The 15,296-nt window shown below is 40.6% G+C and overlaps 2 protein-coding genes across 4 annotated transcripts in view; both read right to left on the reverse strand.

Annotated features, from left to right (window-relative positions):
- The window catches only part of amt (aminomethyltransferase), a 37,754-nt gene extending 31,213 nt beyond the window's left edge, over window positions 1–6,541 (reverse strand). The window contains exon 1 of one of the 2 annotated variants that reach the window (XM_043708524.1): window positions 6,442–6,541. Coding sequence is in view for 1 of the 2 variants with exons in the window: in XM_043708522.1 (XP_043564457.1) it covers window positions 5,296–5,394 (99 nt within the window). In the remaining variant the exon portion in view is untranslated. Of the gene's footprint in view, window positions 1–5,295; window positions 5,438–6,441 lie in introns of those variants that run through there. The other variant, XM_043708522.1, reaches the window with a different exon arrangement.
- Window positions 6,542–14,774: 8,233 nt separating this feature from the next.
- Window positions 14,775–15,296, reverse strand: part of nicn1 (nicolin 1) — a 31,186-nt gene continuing 30,664 nt past the window's right edge. For both annotated transcript variants that reach the window (XM_043708525.1, XM_043708526.1), the window contains exon 7: window positions 14,775–15,059. In XM_043708525.1, the coding sequence (XP_043564460.1) occupies window positions 15,018–15,059 (42 nt within the window). In that variant the 3' untranslated portion in view covers window positions 14,775–15,017. The remainder of the gene's footprint in view (window positions 15,060–15,296) is intronic.

Below are 15,296 nucleotides of genomic sequence, written 5' to 3' on the forward strand. Positions count from 1 at the left end.
CAAGTTCAAATTCACCCCACAAATGTATATGTATATGTGTGCATGTGGGTCTTTGTGTCTGTGTGTGTGTCTGTCTGTCTGGTTTGGGGGGTTGTGAGTGTGAGAGAGAGTGTATATGTGTGTGCGTGAGTATAGAGTGGTCTAAGTCTCTGAGAAGATGCATTTGAGAGTGTGGGAGTGGGTGTGTCTGTAAGGGTGTGTGAGAGTGTCTGTGTGCGTGTCTGTGTATGTGTATGTCCGTGTGTATAGGAGTGCCTGTGTGTGTGTGTGTGTGTGTGTGTGTAGGAGTGTCTGTGTGTGTGTGTATAGTGCAATGGTGGTCACCTGTAGTGTGACATGAACCCAAGGTTCCGGTTGAGGCCCTCCCTATGGGTATGGAACCTAGCTATCAGCCTCTGCTCGGCCACTTTTCGCTGCTGCCTGTCCCGAAGTCCACCTTGGAGGATGGTCACCCGAAGGTCCAAGGCTGAATGTCCTGGACCGCTGAAGTGTTCCCCAAGTGGGAGGGAACCCTCCTGTCTGTTGATTATTGTGTGGTGCCCATTCATCCGTTCCCGTAGCCTTTGCTCAGTTTCCCCAATGTACCATACCTCACGGCATCTTTGCCTGCATTGTATAAGATAGACAACGTTGGCTGAGTCACATGAGTACCTGCCACGTACATGGTGGGAGGTGTCCCCACGCGTAATGGTGGTATCCATGCCCACAATCTGCCATGTCTTGCAGTGCCTACCATGACAGGGTTGTATGGAGTTGTCCTGAAAGCCGGGTGCTTGCTATGAACAATGATCCGTTTGAGGTTTGGCGGTTGTTTAAAGGCAAGCAGTGGAGGTGTGGGGAAGGTCTTGGCGAGGTGCTCATCCTCATTGATAATGTGTTGCAGGTCACGAAGAACATGGTGTAGTTTCTCAGCTCCTGGGAAGTACGAACAACGAAGTGTACCCTGTCGGTTGCAGCATGTGTCTGTCTCCTGAGGAAGTCATTACAGTTCCTTGCTATGGCACGTCGGAACTGGCGGTCGATGGGCATTGTACCCCATTCTTATGAGGGCATCTCTGAGTACTTCCAGGTGCCTGTCACGTTCCTCCTCATCTGAGCAGATCCGGTGTACGCATAGGGCTTGTCCATAGGGGATGGCTGTTTTAATATGTTTTGGGTGGAAGCTGGAGAAGTGTAGCATTGTGAGGTTGTCTGTGGGTTTGCGGTAGAGTGTGGTGCTGAGGTGTCTATCCTGACCCTGGTCATGATCTGTGGCAGTGAGAAATGAGTTAATGGTTTGAGTCCAATATAACTCTTCTTTGCAACTCAGGGAGACAAGGAGAAATGTTTCACTCAGGGTTGTCAGGACCTTGAATAGAAAATAGGAATAGGAAAAGAGAGTACAAGCTGATTCTATAAATGATTTTTAACAGGAGGTGAAGCTGCACTTGAGGATAAGGAACAGTCAGGGTTGCTACTGTGAACAGAGGTAAGCGTTCTCGAAAATACGGTTCCTTAATTCCTCAGCGATGTTATAAGCAAATCCTGCAGCTGGAACGTGCATTACCCGAGTACAACCTGTAGGCGCTCATAAAATTCTGACATGAACACAAGAAAACTATGATATTCATTTGAAACTTGGCACACAACTGACCCAAATTAGATATAAGATTTATGTTTCAAAATGCTTTCTTGCCCCTCAGCTTCATTTGCCAGGCAATATCGCCGACAAAATTGCGTCACTCACGGGTCTTGACTTTTGAGATTGCAGTAGAGGGAACACACCTATTCTGCAAACAAGATTGTCAAATACTGAGACTGTATCAGTTTAGTTCAACACGCCTGATGGGAAGGTGTTATGATTAGATTGTTTAGTAGTTTAATATGGGTGATCAATCTAACCACATTGTAGGGATTCTATGAATGGGAAACAATGTGGAAACAGGCCTTTCAGCTCATCAAGTTTCTACCATCCCTCCAAACAGCAACCCACCCAGACCCACCACCCTTTATCCCTGTAACCCTGCATTTCCCATGAATAATCCGCCTAGCCTGCACATCCCTGGACATTATGAACAATTTACCATGCTTAATCCATCTAACTGCACATCTTTGGACTATGGGAGGAAACCAGAGCACCTGGAGGAAACCCACGCAGGCACTGGGAGAATATGCAAACTCCTAGCTTAAAACATACCCAGTACTCAAGTTAGCACTGTTACCAGTACAGCATCAACCATTTCAAGCTGCCTTAGGAAGGAACTTGAGGTGATAAGACTCAGCCGTGTAAGTGTGGGTCTGGAACACACACTGGTCAGCTAGCAGTTATCTTTCCCTGAAAGACCAGTGAGGATGATCTGATTACCATTTCGAATTATATGAGCCTTACAGTTCCAGAATTTTTAAAAACGAAATTCAAATTCTCACGGCATAACCATGTCACCATTGTATCCAGTCAAACAATGTCCTAATATAGACCACCATATGATCCATAAGCATTGTTAGGGAGAAAGGTATTTCTCCCCCTTTATTCTTTCATGGAATTGAGGCATTGTTGGCAGTGCCAGTGTTCATGATCCATCCATAACTGCCTTTGAATTAAATGGCTTTGCTAGACTATCTCAGAGAGTAGTTAAGAATCAACAATATTGCTGCACACCGCAAGTCACATAAGCCCACCTGAGTAAAAACAGCAGATTTCTTTCTCTAAAGGACATTGCTAGGGTTTTTACATCAATCTGAGCTATTTTATGGTCCATATTTATTCATTAAATTTGTGGGATTTGAACCCATGTCCTCAGAACATTAGTACGAGTCTCTGAATGAGTAGTTCAGTGTCATTACCGTTATGCTAATACCTGCCCTGTACACAAACTGGCTGCTGTAAATCAGCAAAATAAATGTGGAGAATTTCAGGATTCCCTGTTCCAAAAGTACAAGATGATAAATTTTCAACTAAAACTTTAACAATATAAGGATGGGCAAACGTGAAATCTCTCAGCAACTCCAGTACCTCAAAACTTGGGGACAAACTTCTTTGGTTTTTTTTGGGGGCGGGGGGAAAGGGATCCCTTAATTCAGTGCAAAAAATATCTAATGCAACAGCTCCCCAAACGTTTTCAAGCTGGGTTAAGTGGGGGTCAAGGTTCACAAGTCCTATGGAGCACAGGAAACGCCAGACAAACAAAGCTGATAATTGCTTGGCATTCCAACACCTGAAGTCATAACTCCCAGAACGAATTAGTGAGTTTCTTCACTGCGTGGCCACCTATGAAAAGAAGTCCGTTTTTCTGGATATTGCAGGTTATCAGGTATCTGGAAATGAGGTACTCTACATAACTTTCTGGGAAATTTGCTTTTTTTTTTGAAAACTAAAAAGGTTCCAATGTAAGAAATTACAAACACACAGCTTTAATGATTAATTAGACCATGCATTAAACGGACATGTCTAAAGCTGATCCTTAGTCACCAGCAGCAATGACTGCACATATAAAGTTGAGGTCCAGAGAAATGGAGAATACGATGTGGAAATATTCAGGGTCTGGAATTCAATGAAACAGAATCCGACATCATGGTCAACTTCTCCCACGATCATTGTAAACACATATACAATGTCCGTATGATGTTCAGCCTGTCTATGTACAAACGTAACTGTTGTGATCTATTACTTAAGTTGGGAATGGCAAGATAATGATTCTGCTAGCACTTTCACGCTTCAATAACTATATTGTGGCAATCTCACACGCCTAGTATTTTATTTTTCTAACAGTTAGCAATATTATTTAAGTAGCAAACACTTGATCTTGATTAGCTTTTGATGTGAATAATGCAAAGCTAGCATTTCACAAGGCAATAATCAATGAGTTCAGCTGTAATAAATCAAAGTTCAAACAGATTAACATTTAGAGTAGAATCGCTTTTATCTTCAAATATTACTACAACTCAGATTTGTTAGTGGATACAAACTAAGAGTAGCCTCTCCCGCCACCACCACCCTCCACCACCAATCACAACCCACCTCCTATTAACTGATCCAAACATTCCTTATTTTCCACTTTTTATACAGGAGGGATCATCGTAGTAAAGCCAAAAACGAGTGTTCAAATGCAATTCAGACAATAAATTTCCAAGCACAAATCACCGGGCAGTTAAGAGCACTAAAAGGAGTGTTAGTCTTCCTGATTTCAGGCTTGTTCACACATAGTGTGATTGAAGCTGGAATCAGTTAGCATGTGCAGTTTTGTAATCATTTTATGCTACCAGATTTTAAAAAATGATGTAGTGATTTCAATGATTAGTTCAAAATTGAAAAAATCTCAGCAAACCAACTCAAATTAAAAAAAAATAATTCTGTGCTTCACCATTTCCAGTTCTGGGAAGATACACAATTAAGCAAAGCCAGATTTATCGTCCTGAAGAAGGGCTAATGCCCGAAACGTCGATTCTCCTGTTCCCTAGATGCTGCCTGACCTGCTGCGCTTTTCCAGCAACACATTTCCATCTCAATGTGAATACCCATTAACAGGTACTGTAATAACCCATATCACTGTGAATACCCATCTGCAGGTACTGTAATAACCCATCTCAATGTGAATACCCATCAGCAGGTACTGTAATAACCATCTCAATGTGAATACCCATTAACAGGTACTGTAATAACCCATCTCAATGTGAATACCCATCTGCAGGTACTGTTTACCCCATCTCAATGTGAATACCCATTAACAGGTACTGTAATAACCATCTCAATGTGAATACCCATTAACAGGTACTGTAATAACCCATCTCAATGTGAATACCCATTAACAGGTACTGTAATACCCCATCTCAATGTGAATACCCATTAACAGGTACTGTAATAACCCATCTCAATGTGAATACCCATTAACAGGTACTGTAATACCCCATCTCAATGTGAATACCCATCAACAGGTACTGTAATAACCCATCTCAATGTGAATACCCATTAACAGGTACTGTAATAACCCAACTCAATGTGAATACCCATTAACAGGTACTGTAATACCCCATCTCAATGTGAATACCCATGAACAGGTACTGTAATAACCCATCTCAATGTGAATACCCATTAACAGGTACTGTAATAACCCATCTCAATGTGAATACCCATTAACAGGTACTGTAATAACCATCTCAATGTGAATACCCATTAACAGGTACTGTAATAACCATCTCAATGTGATTACCCATTAACAGGTACGGTAACACTGATTTGCCTATAATCTGTGAACACCATTAGATTCCCCCTCCCCTCCAGTGATGTACCTCCCCCGTAACCCGGTGCCTAGGAATTACCGTGCCGCCATGGTCCTGACTGTAGTTGCGATGTAACCGTCTGACGGCCTCAGGCTGCAGACGGAGCCGGGCTCCGAACCGAGCTCCAGCCACCAGCATCTCCGATCCCACTCCTACACAATGCGCCTGCGCTAATCCTACCAACGCTGTTACAGTCTGGGAATTGTAGTCTGTCACTGTCCGCCTCCTATGAATCAATCAACAGCTTGGAACTACAACCCCCATAGTGCACTGGGATCACCCATTAATTGGACTGAAGTTAGTTGGAAAGTTAGCACTTTTGAAGTTGTGACTTCATTTGTTTAAATATTTCTGCAAGATGACTTTTTTTTGGGTTACTAACTGGCCCTTTTCTACCATTTCGCTTCTTACCGTGAATTTAACTGCCTAATTTCTCTGCGTTCATAACATTTTGAGTGTTCCAGTTCAGAGATTCTCAAACTGACACTCTGGACCTGTATTAAGAGTGCTGCACTATCAGGAATGCTATCTCTCAGATAAGACATTTAATTAAGGTGTTGCATAACCTGTCAAGTAGTTGTAAGCATTTCATGACTCAATTGGACCTTATTTCAAGGGAGTTGGAATATAAGAGTAGGGCAGTTTTACTGCATCTACACAAGGTGTTCGTTAGACCACATCTGGAGTATTCTAAACTGTTTTGGTCCCTTATTTAAAATGTATTATTTCACTGGAGACAGTTCAGAAAAGTTTCACTAAGATGATCCCCAACATGGAGAGGTTATCTTTTGAGCAAAGGTTTAACAGATGGGACTCTACTCACTACAGTTTAGAAGAATGATAGGCGATCTCATTGAAACATAGAATTTTTTTAAAAAAATTAAATTTTCTTTCCTTACCCCCACACTACCGCCTAGCTGCGGTAGTGAACATAGAATTTTAAAGGAGCTTGACAGAATAAATGCTGAGAGGATACAATAATACAATTAAATATTCTTTTATTGTCACATGTACTGCATTGTAGGAGTACAATGAAAAGATTTTACAATGTCTGGCTTTTTATGACAACAACTGAAAATTGTGTTGCTGGAAAAGCGCAGCAGGTCAGGCAGCATCCAAAGAGCAGGAGAATCGACGTTTCGGGCATAAGCCCTTCTTCAGGAATGAGGAGGGTGTGCCACCTACCTTTTATCTTAGACTGCTGTTAGACTGCCAGTCTAATAGCAGTCCCCGCTCTGCTCCAAGCCCAGACCGCTCCGTACCAGCACTCAGCTGCTCCAAGGTAAGTGTCAGGACTGCCTCACCCCTTCTAGCCTCCGCCCAGGACTTACTGCCTGCATGACGCTCAAAGGCTGCTTTCCCATGCTGCTCTGGGCTCGCAGTCCACATTCTCTACCAGGACTTGATGCTTGCCCTGTTCCAGAACTCAAAGCCCACATGCTGTACCAGGGCCCGCTGCTCTGGGAACTTGCTGCTTGCGCCTGCTGCTGCACCAGTATTTCCATCCTGTGCTAAGGGGAGAGAAGGAGGAAAAAAAAAGACAAAAAATCCCCAGAAAAACAAAAGAACAGGTGGAGCAGAGGACCTCTGACAGGAGTGTCCTATTTTGCCACCATCTTGGAAAAATCCTATGTTTCCCCTCATGGGACAGTTTAGGAAAAGAGAGCATAGTCTCAGAATAGAGGTGCCAATTGAAGACTGAGATGAAGAATTTCTCTTAATATGGTTGAGTGTTTTTGGAATGCCTTGCCAAAGAAAGCTGTGGTTGCAGAGCCTGTTTATGGCTGAGATAGAGATTCTTGTTCAGTAGGGCAATCAAGGGTTACAGAGTCACAAAGCACGCAGACAGAAACTTCGATCCAACCTGTCTATGCCAACCAGTCACCCCACTCTAACCTAGTCCCATTTGTCAGCATTTGGCCCATATCACTATATTCTTCCTATTCATATACCCATCCTGATGTCTTTTAAATGTTGTAATTGCTCCAACCCCTGCCACTTCCTCCAGCAGTTCATTCCATATATGCATTTCATACATTACCTGCTCCGTGAAATGTTACCCCTTTTTAAATCTTTCCCCTCAAACCTATGCTAATTGCCAACGTAGGAAAAAGACCTTTGCTATTCACCCTATCCATGCCCCTCATGATCTTATAAATTGCTATAAGATCACCCCTCAGCCTCTGATGCTATAAAGAAGAAAGCCCCACTTAATGCTCATGTCCTGGTGAGTGTTGCTGAACAAAGAGATCTTGAACTGCAGGTTCATAGTTTCGTGGAAGTAGAGTAGATAGGATAGTGAAGAAGGTGTTTGGTTGCTTGCCTTTATTAGCCACAGCATTGGGTAGAGGAGTTGGGAGGTCATGTTGTGGCTGTACAGGACATTGGTTAGGTCACTGTTGGAATATTGTGTGTAATTCTGGTCTCCCTCCCATAGGAAGGACATTGTGAAACTTGAAAGGGGTCAGAAAAGATTTACAAGGATGTTGCCAGGGTTGGAGGATTTGAACTTAAGGAAGTGGCTGGGGCTGTCTTCTCTGGAGTGTTGAAGGCTGTGGGGTGACATTATAAAGGTTTATAAGATCATGATGGGCATGGATAAGGTGAATAGCCAAGGTTTTTTCCCTGGGTGGGGGAGTCTAAAAGTACAGGGCATAGGTTTAAGAAAAAAAGGGCAAAAGATTTAAAAGAGACCTAAGGGGCAACTTTTATACGCAGAGGATGATGTGTGTATGGAGTGATCTGCCACAGTAAGTGGTGGAGGCTGGTACAATTAGGACATTTAAAAGGCATCTGGATGGGTATATCTATAGAAAGGGTTTAGACAGATTTGAACCAAATGCTTGCACAATGGGACTAGATTAATTTAGGATACCTGGCCGGCATGGATGAGTTAAACCGAAGTGTCTGTTTCCGTGCTGTACATCTATCACTACAATTGTACGCAGTATTCTAAAAGTGGCCTCACCAATGTCCTGTCCAGCTGCAACATAACATCCCAATTCTTATACACAAAATTCTGACCAATTAAGATAAGTGTTCAAAATGCCTTTTTCACCATGTGACTCCACTTTCAAGGAACTATAAACTTGCACCCCTCGGCTCTTTGTTTGGCAACACTCCTCAGTGCCCTATCATTAACTGCATAAGTCCTGTCCTGGTTTGCCTTACCAAAAGGCAACACCTCACATTTATCTAAATTAAACTCCATCTGGCACTGCTCAGCCCATTGACCCATCTGATCAAGGTCTCGTACTCGGAGATAATCTGTCCACTACAAATGGATGTGAGGAGGTTTGAATCAGCCATGATCATACTGAACGGTGGAACACGCTCAAGGGGCCGAATGGCCTCCTCCTGTTCCTATTTCTTATGGTCTCAGAACAGGGACCTTTTCTAAAACCAAACTACTGCTCATTTTTGAAATATTCAGCACATAATCCACAATTTCTGGAGACAGTGTCGCCTCTCAGGTTGATGATCTTTCAACAGAACGTGTCTTCCCTAACAACATTTATCTGTGACATTGCAAAACAGGTTATGGGTGTTGCTTCAAATGGATGGCTGCATTTCACAAATATTAATTTTATTAGCAGGAATACTGTTCAGCCCCTCAAATGTGCCCTACCATTTGCTAAGATCATGGCCAATTAATTGTGGCGTTAACTTTCCTGTCCATCCCCATACCTGCTGACTTTCTTGTTAGTTGTGAATCTATCTAATTCAGTTTTGAATGACATACTCTCCATTGTAAACAGTGTAAGAGAATGTCATTGGGCATGGACTCACAAAGAAAAAACAATTCTAATGTTCATTTTAAATGGGATTCTACATTTTTAAAAACGTGTCCCCTGGTTCCAGTTTCTCCCACAAGGAGAAACATCTTCTCAGCATCCAACCTGTTAATTACCCTCAGTCTTTCATATTTCAGTAAGATCATCCCTTATTCTTCAAAATTTCAATGAATACAGGCCCAGTCAGTCCAACCTTTCCACATACGATAACCCCTTATCACAGTAATCTGACAAGTGAGCATTCTCTGAACTACTACCAATGCACCTGTACAATTTCTTAAATAAGGAGATCAAAACTGTACAGTGTATGAGAGCTATGATCTCACTCACACGCTGTACAATTGTGATAAAATGGTTCAACTTTTATATTCAATGCCTATGCAATAAGGTAAACCATTTTATTTGCATTCTTAATCACTTGCTGTACTTGCACACTAACACTTGTAACTTATACACCAGTACCCGATTCCGTTACTTCAAATTCTTCATTTAAATAACTTTGTTTCTCTACTCTTCTCTCCGAAATGGACAAATTCACATTTTCCCATCACTCCACTTTCCAAAATCTCTATGCAGACACTTTCTGTCCTTCTCACAACATGCTTTTCTACCTATCTTTTTTACAATTAGCAAATGTATCCATTATATATAGTGCCCTCAAAATAATTGATATAGATTGTAAATATTTGAGGCCCAGTAATTAGTGGCATTCCACTAATTACAGTCTGAAATGAAATCATTTATCTGGACTCTCTACTTCCTGTTTGAAAATCAAACTTCTATCCATAATATGCTACCTGCTACACCATGAGCTGTTGTGCACTGATATCTGTCAGAGGAGGTTTATGAGATTGATATGTGGAACAAGCAAGCTGTCTTATGAGAATATATTGGACAGATTCTATTTGCTTCCACTGGAGTTTCGAAGAGTGAGGGAAGACTTTACTTAGGATTCTACATGCTTCAACAATATTGACAGGTTGGCGAGGGAAATGACATTTCTTCTTTTGGGTGCATCTAGAACTGGGGTCACTGTTTTAAAATTAAGGGTGAGCCTATATGACATATATAAGGAGAAATTTTTTAGATTGTTGTGTCACATTAGAACTCTCCACCTCAAGCAGCAGAGGTGGGATCATTTAACATCTTACAAGGCAGAGGTAGGTAGATTCTTGTTAGTTAAGGGAACCGTAGGTAAGGGAAGGCATACGGCAATGTGGAATTCAAAACACAAATAGATTAGCCATGATCCTACCGAATGCTGGAACTGGCTTGAGGAATTTAATGATCTACTTCTGTTTCTATTTTGTATGTTCAAATGTAGGAACCTTTGACGAGCTCCAGCTGAAGTGTCCTACTCTGATGCCATCTTGAAGTACCCTGCTAATGGGCTCCTTAACAAGGGATTCTAAAATTTACTCTGTGGCCGATGTTAGGTAAACTAGCACAGTTTCCTGCTTTCTGTCTTTCTCTTTTCTGGAAGAGTTATATTTGCTACTTGCCAATCTGATGGGAATGTTCTAGAATCCAGAGAATTTTGAAATTTACAACAATGCACCTACTATCGTCATAATCATTTCTCTTAAGACACTATGATGATGCCAGGAACTTGTCAGCCTTTATTTCTAATTGTTTTCTTACTCCCTTAGCTCTGGTGATTGGTAATTGTTTTACATTCCTCCCTTATGAACATTCTGTGTATTGTACTTTATTTGGGCCATACTAACCAGTTTGGTAAGCTGATGACTTGCTTAATATTTAATTTGATGTCCATTCCAAAAATTTTAAACAGATATAATGACATACTCTTATCTATATAATTAATAAATGCATTTTAATGCTTTAAAAATAAAAAAAACACTTTTTTAAAAAACTTTGCTAACATTTTTATAATCACGTTTATGTAAGTACTTAGCAAACAGCTAAAATCATTCTCAGGTGTTTCCATTCAGCAACAGCACAAAGTTTTAGTTCATCGACTGGAATTAATTGAAATAAACATTAATTTCAAGAATTTCTTGAACTGCTATAGTATAGCAATAGATATGAACAGATGAATGATTCTTGTACTTGAATTATGCACCTTTATCCATTCTTTTAATGTGTGCATTTTCAGTCAGTTCCTAGTTCTGCTAAAATACTGGATGCAAAAATGCTGCACAACATTATACCTATTAATGTCAGCAATAAGGATTTCAGGGAGTTGTAAATAGCAAAATGTATACTGATAGTTACGCCTTGATATATACCAATAGCTATTAAATGTTGAAGAAGCATTCCTAATATTGACAACAGTAATACTTGAGAGGGGAAAGATATAAAAGAGACCTAAGGGGCAACTTTTTCATTCAGAGGGTGATACATGTATGGAATGAGCTACCAGAGGAAGTGGTGGAGGCTGGTACAATTGCAACATTTAAGAGGCACCTGGTTGGGTACATGAATAGGAAGGGTTTGGAGGGATACGGGGTAGGTGCTGGCAGGTGGGACTAGATTCGGTTGGGATATCTGGTCGGCATGGACAGGTCGGACCAAAAGGTCTATTTCCGTGCTGTACATCTCTATGACTCCCTTTCACCTAGAGTACAACTATTTCTCTAATGTTACTTTTGTCTTTTATAGTGAAGATGATGCAAAATATCTGTTATATTGTTTAAATTCCCCAGATTCATTCGCTAGAAGATCTCTATTCACTTTACTCTTTAAATCTTTGTAGAAACTTGTACTATTGTTTCATATGTTCAGAGTATGGAATTGATAATTGGAAATACTTTGCTGGCTTCTAAATTCTGTGAAAGCTTCTGCTAATCTTTGAAAAATTGTACACCTTTTCTTCCAATTTGATACTATATCTTTATTAGTTAGCCACTTATGATTCATCCTTCTTCTGGACCTTTCTTTCTCACTGGAATTCATCTTCACTGACTATTAAAAAATATCAACTGTAAATGTTTGACACTGCTTCTCAACTGACCTACTCTTTGATCTGGTTTCCTAGAAAATTTTAGCCAGCTCTCTTTTTATATTTCCCTTTAAGTTTAAGACCCATTTCCCTCTGACTAAAGCACCTAACACTATGGGCAATTTAGCATGGCCAATTCACCTGACCTGCACATCTTTGGATTGTGGGAGGAAACCCACACAGACACGGGGAGAATGTACAAACTCCATACAGACAGTCACCCAAGGCTGGATTCGAACCTGGGACCCTGGTGCTGTGAGGCAGCAGTGCTAACCACTGAGCTACCGTGCCACCCCAAATGTATTTCCATTTGAGCTGACAATTCATCTGTATGTTACATCTGCAATGGAAATTCAGCTATAAGCCTTTCAGGCTTCTGAAAGTGTTAGGTCACTCCACCCTAAGCTGCTGCCCCCCACCACCATGATATACAGAGTTTTTAGCTTGGCCTCCAGTTCAGTGATTCTAAACTGAAGCTCCTGAAGCTGCAGAAATGTACTGCTGTGTTTGCCTTAGATCACATCCATCAACACCTGCATATTGCAGCTGCAATATATCACCTGCTCTGCCATCTTCAGTGTTTTAATTTACTAATTAATTTCTTCAATTTGAATGAAACCTTCTCGGCTTGTATGGCCGTTTATTCTTATTGTTAACAGAGATGTTCTACTTACCTCAAATGAAATACTCTGCTTTAGATTAGATAAATAGGAAATACTCACCAGCCAATCACTACCCTAATGTTTCTTTTGAACACAGCTCTGGCTCTCCACAAGTTCTGATCCTGCCTCCACACTCTACTCTCACTGTTCTGGCCCTGCCAGAATATATGATGAAAGCTATTGTTTAAATACAAATTCTCTGTAATGATAAGCATGGTAGATATGGTGGCCATTAGTGCGAAAATATTTGGTTTGTAGATAGCAGTTCAGATAAAGGGCAGTGACAAACAAATATAACTTGCATTTATACAGTGCAGTTTATAGTCAATGAAATATTTGCAAAAAGATTATTTGATACTACTAGGCAGTGTGGTCTGTGGGTTTTGATTTATCCAGTAATTCTTGGTATATGATATTACTTTGAATGGATTTGATGGAAAATTCATTAAGGTTTTGTGGGGCAGTACTCAGGGCTTTTCAGCATTTGTTTTGCTGAGGAAATTGTAGATGTTTGCATTGGGAATATCCAAGGATATGTCAGATGTGGGTTGACAAGGAATTTGCTATGACTTGGGCATGTGGTGCTACAGCTGGATATATTGTGGGAGAGAATAGGGACTTGCAACATAGAATGGCCTACAAGAATGGGGAGTTGGCCATTCGGCCCTCAAATCTGCTCCTTAATTCATGGTTGATCTGACTGTGAACTCAACACTACTTTCCTGAATATCCCTCATAACCTTTGACTCTTTTGTGAATCAAAAATCAAACTGAACCTTGACTATGTTCAGTGACTCTGACTCCACTGCATTCGGGAAAGGAAATTTCACAGACTAATGACCGTCAGAGAAAACAAATTCCTATCTCTATCTTAAATATATCTAAATCTTTAAATGGTGTTCCCAAGAGTTGGTTTTCAGAGGTTCTGTGGGGACTTTATTCTCCATCAATTATACTTGAAGAAATGTTATGAGTAGATGAAACACAGACTGAAAGAATTTGACTGTATTTATTAATCTGCAAGGTTTTCTCAGTATTGCTAGCTTGTTTTTGTTTCTTGTGCAATATCTACCTCTGGACTCTAGTGCAGCAGGCCAGAGACAGAAATGTTGGCATGGGAACATGGTGCTGTGTTGAAGTGGCAAGCAACCAGAAGCTCAGGGTCATTTAGAGCGAGAAGTTCCACAATGCATTCTTTCAGTCTGTGTTTCATCTGCTCACTGTAGAGATCACTTTATAAGCAGTGAATACAGTACACTAGATTGAACTGCAGCTAAATCACTCCTCTACCTGAGGAGGATGTATCTGGGACATTGGAAGGAGGAGGTAAATCGGCAAATGCTGCACCTTTGCAATTGCATGGGAAGGTGTCTTGGGAATGGGGGAAAAGTTGGACCATATGTCCCAGAAGGAAAGGCCCCTGCGAATGCTACCAAGGGAGGGGAAGGGAAGAAACGTTTGATGAAATCTTGCAGAGATGGCAGAAATGAGGCTTATGATCCTTTGTTACTGGAAGCAAATAGTTAACTCTGTTTTTCTCTACCAGACGTGTGTTTCTTCATCACTTTGTTTTTTTGTTTCCGATCTCCAGCATCTATTCTTCTTAATTTTATTAAACTGAATATTTACTCTTTCTCCATCTTCTGTTTTTAATGCGCAAGGAATTGGACAGATTTGGGCACTGCCAAAACAGTGGAGACAACTTTGGCCCTGGTGATGTATAAAGAATGCAACTCTTTGTAAACATGGATATTTGACTAATCTCTCCTTCAAAGCTGCATTCACAAGTTTCATGCAATATTAAGTTAGCATTTTAACTTTAGTTCTTAGGTCATTTTCCTTCAGCCTTTCGGTTCTCTTGGTAATTTTAGCTTTCATTTGTTGAAGGCAGGTAAAAGTAATATTCATTTATTACAACTTCAACTAGACAGTGAGTGAGTGCTGACAAATTCTTGGACAGTCCAGTACTATAAAAAGAGACACATTTTTGCTCTTCACTTATTTTTGCAATTATGCAAAACAGGAAATCTGATACCAGCTATTGGATCCATCTAATCTGAAAAAACTTAGGAAGTTTAATAATCTTTTCACTACAACTTATTTAGAACAACAATATATTACATTTATTAACTTTGTACATATAAAACATTAGTGGAGCTGATATTGAACAGTTTGAACTGAGTCTGGTCCCACAAAGACAAAAGCAGAAAATTAACTCTGGTTTTACTTCAGTTTTCTGTCAGGGCATCAAGTGCATTTTATATAGACTTGCATGCAGTCACAAACAAGGAGGTTTGTATCCTCTGGTCCTCTCAGCGGGAACAGTAGTGTGAGATGAGTCACTCAGGTATAGGATAGCAGGTTGACATCATAGGAACCATCCACCTGTGGACAGGATATGCATAAAATATAGTAAGACTACTTCATTCTTCATATTCTGTTGGTGTCTTAATTTCTTGCCTTTCTGAAAAAAAATCTTTCAATAACTTCTTCTGTACTAAGGTAAGATTCTAAAGCTGTTAACTCCCTTGCAGAACTTTCCTTGAGGCCCTATTTTTTATAAGGGTCTAAACTGTTGAACGAGAATTGCATAGGCTATCACAGCATATCCCCAATGAACAC

Source organism: Chiloscyllium plagiosum, chromosome 18, assembly GCF_004010195.1.
Source record: "Chiloscyllium plagiosum isolate BGI_BamShark_2017 chromosome 18, ASM401019v2, whole genome shotgun sequence".
Lineage (NCBI taxonomy): Eukaryota > Metazoa > Chordata > Chondrichthyes > Orectolobiformes > Hemiscylliidae > Chiloscyllium > Chiloscyllium plagiosum.